This window comes from Protopterus annectens, chromosome 1.part0 (genome assembly GCF_019279795.1).
Source record: "Protopterus annectens isolate FY-2018-M chromosome 1.part0, PAN1.0, whole genome shotgun sequence".
Taxonomy (NCBI): domain Eukaryota; kingdom Metazoa; phylum Chordata; order Ceratodontiformes; family Protopteridae; genus Protopterus; species Protopterus annectens.
Window position 1 is genome coordinate 858,619,134 of NC_056725.1, and position 18,284 is coordinate 858,637,417.

Here is an 18,284-nt window from a genome sequence, read left to right on the forward strand (position 1 = left end):
ATCTGGTAGAGGTTGTTCTTTTAACCATGCATGTCTACGAATGACCGCCCTGTCATAGCTGCCCCACATGAAGCTTCCAATGCATCATATCCACACTGCAGAAAGTGATTGCTGACTTGCTGAGAATTATGTACAGCTTCCTGCAAAGACTTCCTGTCTAAAGGGTCAGGAGAGGCCAATGTTTTCTGTAAATCATCTAACAGGTAATCCTGATATTGAAACATGTGAAAGAGGCAATTCAGAGCTCTCATAGAAAAAGTAGTGGAGGTGTAGACCTTTTTCCCCCATCTCTCTAATGACCTAGCTTCCCTGTTGGAAGGCAAAGGGTTTTTGGAGGTGGATGCTGAAACCCCTTTAGGTCCCTGAGAAATAGTTTCTAAATCAACAGCATGGGCCCTAAAGAAATGAGAATGTGTTTCTGGGACCCTATAATATCTGTCTGGCTTGTCTGGAGCAGGAGGAAGAGTATCCGGGGTAACACTGGAGTCAGAGTATAGATCATCCAAAACATCAAGCACAGGAGGTATAGCCAAGGGCCTGTGTTGGGGCTTTTTAAGGAAGGTTCGAAGGCGCTTTCTGGAATCAGAATATTCCTGGCCTTGCCACTTAAAATGTTCCCTCATGGTATGCAGAACTTCCCCAAAACAAATATCCTCAGGAGGGGAGGCTGAGGGGATGGATTCCTCTGCATCCGAGTCCTCATAGGTCTGGAAGGGCTCTTCCTGGCCATCGGAGTGGACAGAGTCCTCAGAATCTTCATCTGAAGGGATAGGGTCAGAGGGTTCAACCCGGGGCCTCTTATCAGAAGGAGGCTGGGATCCTCTCTCAGGATGGGCCTGGGAACCTCTGATCATGGAAATTAAGTCTGCGGCCATAGTCATGATTTGTGTTTCAGGAGTAGGCTGAGGTAAGGCTTTAGCAGTAAGGTGCTTGGTCTTGCTGGCTGCCTTAGCACGTGTGTAGGCCTTAATAGACATGGCCATAGGAGGCCTAGCAGCTCCACGTGCAGGAGTGACCTTATCCACAGCAATGGTCTCGGGCATTTCCTCGGTTTCAGTATCCGGTGGAAAATCAATAACTGGCGTCGGTGTGGTCTCCGGTACCGGGGGTATCGGTAATGCGGTGTCTTCGGTTCGGAGCGGTGAAATAACCGTCTCAGAGGGAACCGGGGCACTCGCGGTAGGTTTTGGCGTGGAGTCGGTGGAAGATGCGGGCCGAGGATGTCGGTCCCGGTCTTTTCGTTTCTTAGGAGTCTGCGATGTTGGTAGTTCCGACGGCATTGTATAATCAAATTTATCGCCGAAAAAGTCTTCAGCGAACTCCACCCTGTGCCTGAGAGTGCGCTTATTGAAGCGAGCACAGGCGGCACAGGCCGAGACGTCGTGGTCTGGGCCAAGGCAAGGAAGGCAGTAAGAGTGGAAATCCTTATGAGGTATTTGTTTACCACAAGACAAACAATTGTTAACTTTTTCAGTAATTTCTGACATCGGCTGAGGCAAGAAAAGGTCCCCACGGGTACTTAGCTTTTGATGACTTGGTTGAAGAATACAGGAGCTGACCGACCGGCACTTGCGAACTGCTTCTGCTTCGGGCACCGCGTGGCAAGAAAGACTGAAGAAAATGGCGTCGGCTGATGCTTATATACTCCAGCCGCTCTGACGTCGGAGAGAAATGCGACATCAGCCGACGTCGGACCCAGACTTTGGAATCCGGCCGACCGAGGGCTGCCTGAGGCAGGACAACCCATATGTTATGACTGCAGTTGCATTCTTGAAGGACATCAAATGCAGTGTCCTATCCATTTTGAAATAGTCTGATTTGAAATAGCCTTTCCTTGTGATCCTGCAGCATATGCCACAAAAAGTTGCCCAGTTTTTCTGAAAGCTTTTGTTTTGTCCAAGTAGAAGCGTAGCTGCCTGTGTATGTCCAAAGAGTGCAGAAGTCTCTCCCCTTTACTCTGGGGGTTTGGATAAACGGTCGGTAAATGAATGGTTTGATTAAGAGCCACACTGGATACTACCTTTGGCATAAATGTTGGGTTTGTCATTAGAGAAAACCTGTCCGGATGAAAAATGATAAAAGGTTCCACTGCCATTAATGCCTGTAACTCTGACACTTTTCTTGCTGAAGTTATTGCTAGGAGCAGAGCAGTTTTCCATGATAAGAATTTTATCTCAGCTGTACTGGCTGGTTCAAAAGGAGGCAGTGTGAGCTTTTCCAAGACAAAGTTGAGGTCCCATGTTGGTATAGGTTCTCTCCTTGGGGGTCTCATGTTTTTTGACCCTCTGAGGTACTGTCTTAGCAGTGAATGAGAGAAAATAGGAGGTTCCGTATTGTAATGAGATGAAATGGCAGCGGCATGGATCTTAATAGATGAAAAAGATAGGCCTTTGTAAAGGATCTCAGTTAGGTATTGTAAAATCTGATGAATATTTGGAACAAGCGGTTCAAGTCCGTGTGCCTGGTTCCAAGCACAGAATCTCTTCCATTTTTCTGCATAAGATTTCCTAGTGCTGGGCCTCCTGGCTTCCAAAATGACATCCATAACTGCTTTAGACAGAGGTGTGTTCTGAGTAGCTATATTATTCGACATGCAGCCAGATTTAAGGTTCTGAGTTGGCTGTGCAAGATCTGATTGTTTTGTTGGGTCAGAAGATGAGGAATTTGAGGTAAAGTCTATGCTGGCCCTTGAGACAAGCTCTTTAGGATTGGGTACCAGTGCTGGCGTGGCCAGTCTGGGGCAATCAGAATCATTTTTAGCTTCTCGTCTACATTTTAGGAGTACCTTGGGGAGTAGAGGCAGTGGTGGATAGGCATAAACTGTTAGGGTTTTCCAGCTGAGTGATAGAGCATCCACCTTCCATGCTTGTGAGTGATAAGTCCTTGTGCAGAATTTCTGCAGTTGGCAGTTGTGAGGGGAGGCAAATAGATCTATATCTGGGCATCCCCATTTCTTTGTTATCATGCTGAAGACTTGTGGATCTAGTTTCCACTTGTGAGGGTCCATGAGGTTTCTGCTTACTTCATCTGCCAGAGTATTTTTCTTTCCTGGCAGGAATTGTGCCTGCAGATGTACTTGACAGGTCAGTGCTGTGCTCCACAGAGTCATGGCTAGCCTGCAGAGGGGGTAGGAATGTGCGCCCCCTTGCTTGTTTATGTACCACATGACTGTAGTATTGTCTGTCTTAAGTAATAGTTGTCCTGGATGTAGTAGATCCTTGAAGGCTGTCAGGGCATTCTGTACAGCTAGCATCTCTTTTTGATTGCTATGAAGATGCATTTGGTCTGCGGGCCACGTGCCCTGTATACATTGTCCTGCCATGTGTGCTCCCCAGGCATAATCCGATGCATCTGTTGTTAGTGTCTGCCTGGCTGTGGGTAAAGTGAAAGGCTGGCCCTTGTTGTGGTGACAGGCCAGTGTCCACCATCAAAACTCTTGTTGCAGGCAGGGAATGAGAGTAATTATTGTTTCCAGGCTGTGGCAATGTTGAGTCCAAACACTTTTTAGATACCATTGTAGCTTCCTCATATGCAGTCTTGCATATGGAATTAGCAGGATGCAGGATGCCATGAATCCCAAAGCCTGCAGAATTTTTCTTGCAGGGAGCTGGGTCTTTGTTGCCATCATTTGAAAGTAATGAGTCAGCTGCCTTTGTTTGTCTGGCGTGAGATAAGCCATCTGGGCAGTTGTATTTAAGCTTGCACCCAGGAATATTATCTCTTGAGAGGGCACTAGTTTTGATTTCTTTTCGTTTACTGTGTACCCTAGGCAAATTAGTAATCTTTTTACAAACGCCAGATGCTTTAGTAGAATGTCCTTGCTCTCTGCCTGAATAAGGCAGTCGTCCAAGTAGGGATATATTTGAATTCCTTTTTGTCTGCAAAATGCAATTACTGGTGCCAGGCATTTTGTGAAGACCCTGGGCGCAGCAGATAAGCCAAAGGGCAGTGCAGAGAATTGGTAATGCATTGAGCCAGCTGTGAATCTGAGGTATCTTCTGCAAGATTGTCTGATTGGGACATGCAGTTATGCCTCTTTAAGGTCCAAAGTAACTAGCCAAGCCTTCTTGCCCAGCATGGGTAGAAGTTGCTGCAGTGTCAACATTTTGAATTTTGGAACGTCCAGGAAAGTATTTAGAGTAGACAGGTCTAGTATTGGTCTCCAAGCTTTGTCCTTTCTGGGTACCAAGAAAAGTCTCAAGTAAAATCCATGCCCCAGCTCTTGCTGTGGTACTTTTTGAATAGCCCTCATGTCCATGAGAGCAGAAATTTGTTTTTGTGCCTCTGCCCATTGATTGTGTGGCAGGTCTGGCATACCTTTTGGCCTTGGTAGGATGTGAAAGTGGAACCTGTAACCCTGGGAAACTATATTCAGTACCCATTTGTCCTGGGTGATCATGTGCCAACTTTGTGAGAAAAGTGCTAGTTTTCCCCTAAGGGTGCTGACAAAAGGTAAGTGCTTGGCATTGGTAGAGGAAAGTCATTAGGACTATTTCCTATAAGGTTGTGATTTGTCTTCTCCTCCTTTGGGGACTGAAGCACGCCATTGTTTAGGTCTGTATGAGCCTTGGGGCTGAGATCTGCCTCTTGGGCATCTGTATCTGCCTCTGTGTCCTGTCTGACACTGTAAAGGACAAATTTTTAGAAGGCCAGTTCCTGCTAAATCTGGGTGGCTGAACCTGTAAGAAATCCTTTACTGTCTGCATTGATTTTGCTTTATCCTCCATTTTCTTTAACACCTCTTCTGCCTTAACACCAAACAAAGTATCATGCTGTAATGGAGCATCCAACAATTTTGCTTTAACATGATCAGGTAATCTTTGTTCTTTTAACCAAGCATGCCTCCGAATGACAGAACCTGTAACTGCGGCTCTGCAAGAAGACTCTAATGAATCAAAACCACATTGCAAAGTATGCTTTCCCACTTGTTCAGCTGCATGCAATAAATCCTGCATTTCCTTATTTTCAGGACATTCTGAGCTTGTAAGCATTTTCTGTTTTAGCAAAGACATTAGGTATTGTTGATATTTAAGCATGTGAAACTGGCAGTTTAAAGCCCTTACAGCTAAAGTAGGAGAGGTGTAAACTTTTTTCCCCATCTGTCCAGTGCTCTAGAATCCCTATCAGAGGGAACAGGGTTTTTTTGCAGTGGAAGCATTGACCCCTTTGGGACCCTGAGAAATTGTTTTTGGGTCAGCAGCAGGGTTTTTATAAAGAAATTGATGAGAATCTTGGACCCTGTAGTACCTATTAGGCTTAACTGGTGCAGGGGGTAAAGAATCAGGAGACAAACTGGATTCAGAAAATACATCATCAACAATATCTAGTACAGGGGGAATAGCAAGGGGCCTGTGCTGAGGCAGTAAAAGAAAATCTCTGAGCCTTTTCTTGGATTCTGAATAATCCTGGCTCTCCCAATGGAAATGCTCCCTCATGGTGTGCAGGGTTTCCCCAAAAGAGTAATCCTCAGAAGGAGAGGCTGAAGGGGTAGATTCTTCAGCATCAGAGTCCCCATAGGGAGGAAGAGAATATCCATGTTCTGAAAAGGAATCAGAGGAAATAGAAACCTGGTCAGAGGAATCAAAGTCAGTGTCTTGCCTAGGCCTTTTATCAGGAGGGGGATGGGAACCCCTGATCAGAGTAATTAGGTCTTCGACCATTTTAAGCATCTGTTTCTTTGGCATTTTATTTATTTTATTTTATTTTACATTTGTTAACCGGGGGTGTCTGACTGAGCCGAAAAGGCCCTTTTTCAGCAGAGGCCCGGGGAGAAAAGCTCCACAAAGAAAATGACTATCCAGGAGAATGCACTTGTTTCTTTGTCTTTAAAGGTGTTTTAGACTTTGTCTTAGCTGCTGAAGTGGTCTTGATAGTAAGCTGTGTAGGTCTGAAAACACCCTCAAAAGCCGATGCCTGCTCAGTGGCTCCAGACCCATCTGAGGGAATAGTTTTCGTAGGCCCAATACCTTGAGTTTCCAGAGGCCTAGTTGTCTCCACGTGGGAGATGGAGGCGGCCTGTGGCTCTGAGGTAGCAGGTGTCAGGGTCTGCGAAAGGACCTCACTGAGAACCGGCGACTGGCATAGAAGAGGCTTCGTCATCAGTTTTGGACCTCAGATGCCTGTCCTTTTCTTTGTCCTTGCGCTTTTTATGAACTCCGTTCATCGGTTGTTCCAACGGCATTATATAGTTAAACCTTCGGCCAAAGTAATGTAAAGCAAAATCAAACCGACGCTTAATAGTGCGTTGGTTGAATCTAGCGGAAAACTGACAACTAGCAACGTCGTAGTCAGGGCCTAGGCAAGGAATACAGTAAGAATGAAAATCCTTATGAGGTATTTACTTCCCACAAGAAATACAATTGTTAACTTTTACTGACATCGGTCTGGAGCAAGAAAAAGTTTCCCCAACGGGGTACTTAGCTTTATTGAAGAATTTCGAAAAGCTCAGGAGTCGGCCGACCGGCACTTGCAAACTGCTTTTGCTTCGGGCACCGTGTGGCAAGAAAGACTGGAGAAAATGGCGTCGGCTGCATCTTTTATACCCCTGGCACAATGACGTCAGGGAAGAGGCAACAGCAACCGACCACGGACCAGGACTTTGGAATTCAGGCCGACTGCGGGTAGCATGCCAGCAGGATAACCCAAGTGTAATGACTGAAACAGTGAAACACGATGAACATCTTATTTGTTCTACTTTTATCTATCATGAATGCTAAATTACCATGTAACACCTGTTTTGTCTGACAAGTAATCTGTAACTGAAGTTTAATGTTCTGTTTGTTCGTGTCTTTTATGTGGAGCTTTTCTCCCCGGGCCTCTACTGAAAATGGACATATATCCAGTTAGACTAGCCTGGTCAACAAATGTAAAATAAAATAAATAAATAATAATCTTACTCTTTTCAGTTTAGACTACTCCCCAGGGATTTTTTCCTGTCTCCAGCCTTTTCTTAACTGCTATCAAAGAGCTGAACAGGGTTGTTTGAGCCACTCACAACAGCTGTTAGGGTGATCCTTATTCAAGGTGGAACAGAAGTCTTTACTACTTGCTGGTGATGGTATAATTTTAATGGAGAACTCCATTAAGTATATTCCCTGCAAAAACGTCACTCTGTCTGAATTTGCCAAGGTGTCAGGATGAAGTGTGAATGTTTATATAATAGACATGTTCCCACCCACTGAACTCTGCACTGCAAAACCTACAGTGCTAAGGAACATGCTGTACATTTTGTACGGATCAAGAGTATAACTAAATATCTGGCGATAATACTACACCATAACTAGCCTACCACATCTGTGACAAACATAAAACCCATGTGGGAAAAGGTACAAGTTCTATCTTTGCACAGAGCAAAAAAATAAATAAATATCTGGAAATACCACTACACCTTAACCAGCCTGCCACGTTCAAGACAAACTTGAAATCCATGTGGACAAAGGTACAACTTCTACTTTTGTACAGAGTAAGAAAATAAATAAATATCTGGAAATACCACTACATCTTTAACCAGCCTGCCATGTTCGAGGCAAACATATACGTAAAGGAGTTCCTGGTGAACCCACTTAGGTGAAACTATAGCTGACATAGCTGGGGCAAACTGCAGTAGCTAAGAAGATTCTAGTTTCATTACTGTTTTCCATTTTTTACGACTACCGGTTAACTCCACAAAACAAAATGCTACAAAAAACTGCAAGGATCACAAAATAAGTTTAGGGTGTGGGCAAATAAGGGAGGTTATCACAGGATGTCTCAATTTGCTCCTCCTCCCTGATAGGGTTAGGAATACCAAGCTGGAGGAGATAATGCAAAAGCATTTGCTTTAAACAGCTGCATGCTTGTAATCATACATGCTTGCCTATCATCTGGACAGAGCTGGAGGCAACAACCCTAAATGCTTATTTACCCTGGACTATGGCTTGGTTTGTGTCATCACACCTTCCTCTTTTCAAGTGTTGGTATAATACAACTTACACATTTCAAGAGGTGAAGACAATGAGACCACTTATGAGCCAGGGATCAACTCTTCTAAAATAGGACCATCCAATACTACACGTTAAGGGGATCCCTGTCAGGAAGAAAGAATGAGACAAAAGGCATTCCACTGATGGCAGATATCTCACTGTATGTGGTCAGCAATTAGATGTTTACACCTTTTCACCACTTTCACTCACACTAGCAACCTGAAAATAGGAATCAGTGCAAACTGCAACCTTAAATATCACCAGTCACACGATCAAGATTTACACACAGTGCAACACTACCTTTTTCCTCCCTTCCAGATATTACCAGTGGAGCCCACTGACCTCTTTAGTAATGCATGCTAATCGTAATACTGCTCCTTCCCCCAACTCTCATTCTTAAAACCTTCCCATAACACTACCACTATTCAGACAAATTTGGGGCAAGTGTTAGAAGGCAGGTTTAGTTTTAATATTGGGAGAGGAAATAGTTTTCCCTCGATATTATTGGTTTTTGGGGGTTTTTTCCAAGCTATTGTGTATGATCAAACTTTCCTTGTCTGCGTTTTATACTCAGGTCATAAACAACAGAACCATATATATGTTTTTATGGATATACATCAAGTCATCAAATATTTCTTTTATCCAAGTCCAACTGATCAAACGTAACTTGCTGGTCAGCAGCCTATAGAAAGTAAAACAAACAAAAAAATAAAATCACTGCTTTTTGCAGGGAGACAAGCCCACCACCACCACCCCATATTCCCTGCTAATTATGGGTCTCCTTTATAATGTCGACCCACCTTTCGTCGACTTTCAAAAAGTAGAGATGAAAACGTCTTAAGTTTACAATCACAAACTCCCGGAACATCATATTTCCTCTCCGGGAAAATAACCACTTGGTCACCATGGTGAACTTTGCCCTTTCTCCTCTGTAGTGAAATCTCGGAGTTGGCATATTTAAGTAAGGGGATGTCAGGAGCAAAGCCCCCCACTTCAGTGGGTGTAATTTGCTTCCATTTGTGATTTTATCACTGGTGGCCAAGTCGTTACTTTCACTGAGAGGAAATACAATGTTCTGGGAGTTTGTGACTGTAAACTTACGACGGTTTTGTCTCGATGTTTTGAAAGTCGACAAAAGGGAGGTTGACGTTATGAAGGTGACCCCAATTATATATACCAACTCCAAGATTGCACTAGAGTGCCCAATCCCCACTGCACTGTGATCTCAAAAAAAACAGAGATGTATAATAACCTGGTTTTCAATCAGCTCTGCCAGCTTTTCTTCTGTTTCAACAATCTGAACGTTGGAGCAAATGTCAGAAGTCCATGCGGACGTGTGTGTGTGTGTGTGTGTGTGTGTGTGTGTGTGTGTGTGTGTGTGTGTGTGTAGGTGTGTGTGTAGGTGTGTGTCTGTGTGTTAGCACACTGTGCAAAAGATGAGTGTATGATACATCTTCAGGAAAGTACAGTTTTGTACCTACCATAAATGTAGATGTCCGATAGATATGCAACTGCAGTCATAACATATGGGTTGTCCTGCCTCAGGCAGCCCTCGGTCGGCCGGATTCCAAAGTCTGGGTCCGACGTCGACTGATGTCGCATTTCTCTCCAACGTCAGTGTGGCTGGAGTATATAAGCATCAGCCGACACCATTTTCTTCAGTGTTTCTTGCCCCAGATGCCAGGTGCCCTCCAATGAAGGCTGTAATCAGATTGGAAGACAAAAACAGGATTCCAGACAAATAAGTAAGCAATAAACAGATACACCATAACAGATATCCCCAGCTAAGAGAAACAGGGATAGGAGTGGACCCAAGGCATAGAGGGGCATGGAGGGAGGGAAAATCCGACTGCAGTTGCATATCTATCGGACATCTAAATTTATGGTAGGTACAAAACTGTACTATGTCCTTCAAGAATGCAACTGCAGTCATAACATATGGGTTGAATACCATAGCTTAGCTGGGGGAGGAGGAATGCTCTAGGAAAGAGATGGTGTAGCAATCAAACCCTGCAGGACTGCCGAAGCAAAGCCTGCTCTGAATCTGGAGTATAAAGGGAGATTGTAGTATTTGGAGAATGTATGCACGGAGCTCCATGTAGCAGCTTTTAGAATGTCTTTTGTAGGCACCCCTCTTAAGAATGCTGTAGAGGTTGCTGTAGCTCTGGTGGAGTGTGGTCTGACATAGGCTGGAACATTCTTCCCATGGAAGGAATAACAAAATCTGATGCAATGTCCAATCCATCTTGAAATAGTCTGTTTGGAAATTGCTTTTCCTTGTACTCCAGGGGCGTAAGCTACAAAAAGCTGATCAGACTTCCTACTGGTCTTGGTTCTGTCCAGGTAGTAGCGAAGTTGTCTGTGAATGTCCAAGGTATGCAACAGTCTTTCCCCTTTGCTCTCAGGATTGGGGAAGAAAGTAGGCAGGTGAATAGCTTGATTTAAAGAAACCCTGGATGCCACCTTTGGCATAAAAGTAGGGTTGGTTCTTAAGGAGACCCTGTCTCTGTGAAAGATTATGAACGGTGGTATTGCCATTAGGGCCTGTAGTTCCGAAACCCTTCTTGCTGAGGTGATTGCCAACAGGAAAGCTGTCTTCCATGAGAGAAATTTTAAGTCCACTGAAGCTGCTGGCTCAAAGGGAGGTAGAGTCAGTTTTTCTAGGACAAAGTTGAGGTCCCAAGCTGGCACTGGAGCCTTTCTTGGTGGCTTAATGTTCTTGATTCCCCTGAGGAATTGCCTTAACAAAGGATGTGAAAACACAGGAGGATCAGTGTTATATCTAGCTGAAATAGCTGAAGCATGTATCTTTATGGAAGAATAGGAGAGTCCATTCTGTAGCATATCTGCCAAGTATTCCAGGATGAGTGGGATGTTCAATAATGATGCATCATGTCCCTTGCTGGTATTCCAAATGCTGAATCTCTTCCATTTTGCTAAGTAAACCTTTCTGGTGGATGGTCTTCGAGCTTCTGTTAATATCCGCTGAACTTCCTTGGAGAGAGATAGATTGAGGTTATTCATGGAATCTCCCAGGCTGTTAGCTGCAGCGTCTGAAGGTTTGGATGCACTGTTTTGAAATTGTGTTGAGTCAAAAGTAGGGGCCATTGGGGAAGGGCCCACTTTTTGTTGTGACATATGCTCCGTAGTAGTGGATACCAGTGTTGTCTTGGCCAGTCTGGAGCTATTAGGATCCCGTTGGGCCTCTCTGCTTTGATCTTTAGTAATACTGTGGTCATCAGTGGCAGGGGTAGAAATGCATAGATTTTTAGGGAGTTCCAGTTGAATGAAAGAGCATCTATTTTCCAAGCTTGTGGATGATATGTCCTTGAACAGAATTTTGTAGATGATGGTTGAGGTGGGAGGCAAATAGGTCTACTTCTGGCCTGCCCCATGTCGAGGTGAGTTGTGTGAAGATTTTCGGATGTAACCTCCACTCGTGTGGATCTATGAAATTCCTGCTTAGGCTGTCCGCCAGCACATTGTCTTTGCCTGGAACAAACTGGGATTGCAACTGTATGTTTAGGCTCAGTGTTTTTTCCCAAAGATTCATTGTCAGTCTGCAAAGGGGGTAAGAATGGGTGCCCCCCTTGCTTGTTTATGTACCACATCACAGTGGTGTTGTCTGTCCGTATCAGTAGATGGCCTTGCTGAAGTTGTTGTCGAAAGGCCTCGATGGCATGCATTACTGCCAGCATTTCCTTTTGGTTTATATGCAGATGTGTTTCCTTTGGAGACCATTGTCCTTGTATACATCTGCCCTCCATGTGCGCCCCCCATCCAAGGTCTGGGGCGTCTGTAGTCATGGTCTGTGTTATCTTAGGTTTTTTGAATGACATACCTGTGTTTGCCTGGCTTACCGAGGCCCACCATAGAAATTCCTTTTGTAGGCATGGAATGAGCGGTATGGTTGTCTCTAGGTTGTTGCTGTGCTGAGACCATAGGCTTTTTAGGTACCATTGAAGCTTTCTCATGTGTAGTCTTGCTAATGGAACCAGGAGAATGCAGGATGCCATGTAACCCAGGGCCTGTAGGACTTTCCTTGCAGTCATCTGGGTGAGTTTTGCCAAACCTTTGAAATAATTAGTTAATTTCTGTTGCTTGTCTTCTGTCAGGTAAGCCATTTGAGAGGCTGTGTCTAGATTGGCTCCTAAGAAGGTTATTTGCTGGGATGGCTGAAGTCTTGACTTTTGGAAGTTGACTGTGTATCCCAGAGCCTGTAGCAATTGTATGACATAGTTCAAGTTTTTTGTCAAAATCAATTTGTCATCCGCTTGTATGAGGCAGTCGTCCAGGTACGAGTAAATTTGGATCCCCTGGAGCCTGCAATGAGCAATTACTGAAGCCAGGCATTCTGTGAATACTCTGGGTGCAGTAGATAAGCCAAATGGCAATGCTGAGAATTGATAATGCTCTGGCCCTGCAAGAAATCTGAGGTATCTTCTGCAGCTGTGTCTGATAGGGACATGCAGGTATGGCCTCCTTGAGGTCCAGAGTAATCAGCCAAGACCCCTTGCCCAGCATGGGAAGGAGTTGCTGTAGAGTCAGCATTTTGAACTTTGGTACTATGAGAAAGGTGTTTAATGCGGACAAATCCAGTATTGGTCTCCATTGAGTTTCTTTTCTTGGAACAAGGAACAGTCTTGAGTAAAACCCCTGGCCTAGTTCTTGTTGTGGAACTCTTTCTATTGCTTTGACCTGAGCAAGCAGAGAAATTTGCTCGATAGCCTCTGCCCTCTGGTTTTGTGGTAGGTTTGGCATGCCTTGTTTTCTTGGTAAGGTATGAAAGTGGAACCTGTAACCTTGGTCTATAATGTCCAAAATCCATTTGTCCTTTGTCAATTTGTGCCAATTGTCTGAAAACAGAGATAATTTTCCGCCCAAGGGAGCTTCTATTTGCTCCTTGGTCAGCGGAAGTAGAGGAAAGTCATTGAGATTGTCCCTGTGGGGCAGGGGAGACCCCTGTGTCACTTCTTTGGTTTGCTGGTTGCCAATGTCGTCCCCTGTAAGAACCTCTGTATTGTCCTCTTCCTCGGCCACGCCTGTTTTACCCCTTTGAAATCTTTCAGGATTAGGAAAGGACCAATTTTTAGAAGGCCAATTCCTGCTGAAGCTGGGTGGCTGAACCTGGAGGAAATCTTTGACCGTCTGAACTGATTTTGCTTTTTCCTTGATGGACTTTAACACATCTTTAGCATTAGCACCAAAAGCTTGTTCTTTTCCAAGGTGCATCAAGAAGTTTTGCCTTAACATGATCTGGTAGAGGTTGTTCTTTTAACCATGCATGTCTACGAATGACCGCCCCTGTCATAGCTGTCCTACATGAAGCTTCCAATGCATCATATCCACACTGCAGAAAGTGATTGCTGACTTGCTGAGAATTATGTACAGCTTCCTGCAAAGACTTCCTGTCTAAAGGTTCAGGAGAGGCCAAAGTTTTCTGTAAATCATCTAACAGGTAATCCTGATATTGAAACATATGAAAGAGGCAATTCAGAGCTCTCATAGATAAAGTAGTGGAGGTGTAGACCTTTTTCCCCATCTCTCTAATGACCTAGCTTCCTGTTGGAAGGCAAAGGATTTTTGAGGTGGATGCTGAAACCCTTTAGGTCCCTGAGAAATAGTTTCTAAATCAACAGCATGGGCCCTAAAGAAATGAGAATGTGTTTCTGGGACCCTATAATATCTGTCTGGCTTGGCTGGAGCAGGAGGAAGAGTATCCGGGGTAACGCTGGAATCAGAGTATAGGTCATCCAAAACATCAAGCACAGGAGGTATAGCCAGGGGCCTGTGTTGGGGCTTTTTAAGGAAGGTTCAAGGCTTTCTGGAATCAGAATATTCCTGGCCTTGCCACTTAAAATGTTCCCTCATGGTATGCAGAACTTCCCCAAAAGAAATGTCCTCAGGAGGGGAGGCCGAAGGAATGGAGTCCTCTGCATCCGAGTCCTCATAGGTCTGGAAGAGCTCTTCCTGGCCATCAGAGTGAACAGAGTCCTCAGAATCTTCATCTGAAGGGATAGGGTCAGATGGTTCAACCCGGGGCCTCTTATCAGAAGGAGGCTGGGATCCTCTCTCAGGATGGGCCTGTGAACCTCTAATCATGGAAATTAAGTCTGCGGCCATAGTCATGATTTGTGTTTCAGGAGTAGGCTGAGGTAAGGTTTTAACAGTAAGGTGCTTGGTCTTGCTGGCTGCCTTGGCACGTGCATAGGCCTTAATAGACATGGCCATAGGAGGCCTAGCAGCTCCACGTGCAGGAGTGACCTTATCTACAGCAATGGTCTCGGGCATTTCCTCGATTTCAGTATCCGGAGGAAAATCTATAACTGGCGTCGGTGTGGCCTCCAGTATCGGAGGTATCGGAAATGCGGTGTCTTCGGTTCGGAGCGGTGAAATAACCATCTCAGGGGGAACCGGAGCACTCGCGGTAGGTTTTGGCATGGAGTCGGTGGAAGACGCGGGCCGAGGATGTCGGTCCCGGTCTTTTAGTTTCTTAGGAGTCTGCGATGTCGGAAGTTCCGACGGCATTGTATAAGCAAATTTATCGCCGAAAAAGTCTTCAGTGAACTCCGCCTGGCGCCTGAGAGTGCGCTTGTTGAAGCGAGCACAGGCGACACAGGCCGAGACGTCGTGGTCTGGGCCAAGGCAAGGAAGACAGTAAGAGTGGAAATCCTTATGAGGTATTTGTTTACCACAAGACAGACAATTGTTAACTTTTTCAGTAATTTCTGACATCGGCTGAGGCAAGAAAAGGTCCCCAACGGGGTACTTAGCTTTTTTGATGACTTCGTTTCGAAGAATACAGGAGCTGACAGACCGGCACTTGCGAACTGCTTCTGCTTCGGGCACCGCGCGGCAAGAAACACTGAAGAAAATGGCGTCGGCTGATGCTTATATACTCCAGCTGCACTGACGTCGGAGAGAAATGCGACATCAGCCGACGTCGGACCCAGACTTTGGAATCCGGCCGACCGAGGGCTGCCTGAGGCAGGACAACCCATATGTTATGACTGCAGTTGCATTCTTGAAGGACATCAACACAACTGTAGTGAGTTAGCATAGCATCAAAACTAAACCTCATCAACACATTTCCAACCCGATATTTTCAAAATAAAGATGACTACACATCTTAATCCATAAAGTCACAAAGGTAGTCTACAGCGGAGTGCCCTGACATTTTCTTGAGAATGTTAGAAAATGTCACACTGTTTTCACAGTCTTATACACACCGACCACCGGTATGTCTACAAAGCCATTAGGCTGCTCATTTTTTTTCTTGTCACTAACTGCATAAAAAATATAGAATATGTTCTACTTGGTAAGTTACATAACAGAGTGCTGTAACACTAGAATTAAAATAATACTTATCTCTTAAAAAAAGCGATACGTTCATTACTCAAATTTTAACAGAAAAAGCGATTTTAACATGTGCATATTGACTGAGATACTGTCATTTTCTTGCAATTAATATAATTAGCTCATAGAATATGCAATAATATGTCCACTAACACAAGTGTTTTGCACAGAGATTTTTAAGGAAATCCAAAACCATTACAGACATACAGCTATAACAGGCAGGTCCAAACTAAAATCTAAAGGGTCATCAGAAAATGACACAACTGCAACATTTCCAAAAGTCAGTTTAGAGCAAATGTATAGTTATCAGTCCTATTCAGTGTAACCATAAGAAACATAAATATGGCGTGCTGTTATAAAATAAGATATAAAACACAACATATTACTGTACAAAATGAGGTTTACAATCTTTTTAAATGCTGAATATATAAAAACTACAATTTTCTCAAGATTCAAAATGTAGATCCTCTATTGTTTCTGAAGCTAGAAGCAAATCTGAGAACATTCTTTAGCTAAAACTTCATGATAATATGCCAACCAATTTTGGAAACATTACACTTGAAAATCAGGAGTCTAACAGTCAAAATCAGGGTTAGGGACATAAAGTGCTCGAAAATGTTCAGCTGGAAAAAGAATCTCAGCATTTTGCAAGGTTACTGAAAAATAGCAGTTATTTGGTCATTCCAGAAGGACCAATTAACATTTTTCCTACTTCCAAATACTGGAGGCAGAAACTACCTAACAATCAGGTCAACCCTTTCAGTTACTACTTAACTGTATCCAATTCATCCTGGGAGTGTGGGGGCAGTGGCAACATTTTTTTTTTCCTAAGAGTGATTTGCCTTCTGAATCTCCATCTAGGTGGCTGCCAGAGAAGTTCATTGAAATATGGTATTTTCCAGTTCCTCTGGGCTTTAATGCAGCAAAGCATGAAGTCATACCTTTCCTTTCTTCGAAGGATGTACATGAAAACAATAATGAAGTGGCATTTGCAAAATTCTGCATATCCTGTCAGCAGTCTGTCTAAATCATTTCCAACATGAAACTGTATCCAGAGTTAGTATTCAGCAGTCATTTGTACGACTCAACATCCTCCCTTCATCCCCAACTTTCTTCTTTGAAATACATCATTCCCTCTCTATTAAAACACCATTGAAAGCCCGCCCTCCAGCTACCAGTGCGGCTATCTGTACCCTGCTCACAAGTATGTAGCCAAAAAAAAAGGTGTTATAAACGTCTTTTTTTTTTGTGCTGTGCTGCTGTTTTACAACAAGCTGTAACAATGTCAGCTTTATTGTTCTCATTACAATGAAAATGAATGTTCTTGCAGTCCAAGTATACTGTTTGATTCAGTAAGTCAATAACCTGTTGTTACCACACTACCACAATTGATATTACTCTCTTACAGTGTCTTCTGCAGATCACAACAGTATTTTCAAGCAAAGCAGTCTCTCTCCTACCCAAAAGAAGCTTATTTTGCAATACTTCTTTTTTGTTCAGTCATTGGCAAACCTACATTTAAAAATCTTGTCTGGCGATCTATGAAACCAAGTACCTCTATGGATTTTACTTCAGACCTGACAGTACTCCGTCCATGGTTACCATATCAAATGAATACATTCTGAATTTGACAGTCTAGTGTTGTGTTTAATTTGACAAATCTCTTTCATCATATTTTATGCATGTAATATAAATACATGTTTTTGACATACACACATGAACTTAAATATACTTGCCCATTCCTGCAGCAATAACCGGTAATGGCAGATCGTAAGCGTACAAGATGTAGGACAGCATAAGAAAGTCAATATAACTGCGGTGACTTGGCAGTAGAACAACTGGATAATCCTGGACTGCTTGATGCAACTGGGGAAGGGAGAGAAAACACTGAATTCAATTATGCAAGATCTTCTAAGCACAAACAAAAAAGTTAAACATTCAAAGAAAAATATTTCATAATACTTTCTTGTAAATTCTAAAGAAAGAAGAAACATATGAGATGCGTGAGGCACTGATCTTTACAGTTCCTATTAGAGGGAATGGACTCCTCCAGCAGCATAACATGAAGGCTTCAACCCAGTGAGACAGCCCTTGACATTTCCTTCCCCCACCCCCACAAAGGGTAATGCCCAATCTCATGCCAATACCCTCAACAGCTAAAACAAGCCTCTTATAAAGCTAGTGCTTATAACGTTAGGGCTTTTCATCCAGAAAAAAGGAGGTCATTGTCCCACTGTACTCATCCCTCATTAGACCCATTATAGAATACAACGCCCCATTTGGTATGTACCTCTCAAGACATCTGCAACAACTGGAAAGGCCTCAGAAATACTTCACTAAAAGAATCACAGGCCTAAAGCAGATGCCCTACTCTGACCGCCTTAAAAAACTCCAGCTATACTCTGTCGCATATCATCTACTCAGAGGCAATCTCTGCTTAACATACAAGGCCATGTCAAACCCAGAGCTGTTGGACATGCTACACTTAAAGAAATCCTAATCCCTCAGAGCTACACGCTCCAGGGATCTAAACCTTGTCATCACAATAAACAAAACATGCTGGAGGGATAGGTTCCTGACCCAGAGACTCCCCAGACTCTGGAATAGATTGCCCATACATGTCAAGCAGAGTGCCTCTTTGGACCTCTTCAAGAGGAACTTTGACGATTGGATGGGAGAAAGGAAATTCACCCCAGGGATCACGTCAGTCGCCCTGCTAGACAGGGGTCCAGGAAAGTAAATAATGTGGGAAGAAATAGCCAGGGAATTGTTATGGCTAGGCTTGTATAGGCCCTAGGGCTGATAACCTAGTACCAACCTATGAATCTATGGTGTATCACATAAAATCTACACTTCTAAAAGAAAAAATAATCTAATAGCAAAAAGTTTAATATATATATATATATATATATATATATATATATATATATAGATAGATAGATATATATATATATATATATATATAAA

At 43.6% G+C, this 18,284-nt stretch overlaps 1 protein-coding gene across 1 annotated transcript in view; it reads right to left on the reverse strand.

Annotated features, from left to right (window-relative positions):
- The window catches only part of GNPAT (glyceronephosphate O-acyltransferase), a gene marked incomplete in the record, with an annotated part of 1,227,276 nt that overhangs the window by 959,370 nt on the left and 249,622 nt on the right, over positions 1-18,284 (reverse strand). The window contains 1 exon segment of the mRNA XM_044063684.1: positions 17,054-17,183. Coding sequence (XP_043919619.1) covers positions 17,054-17,183 — 130 coding nt within the window.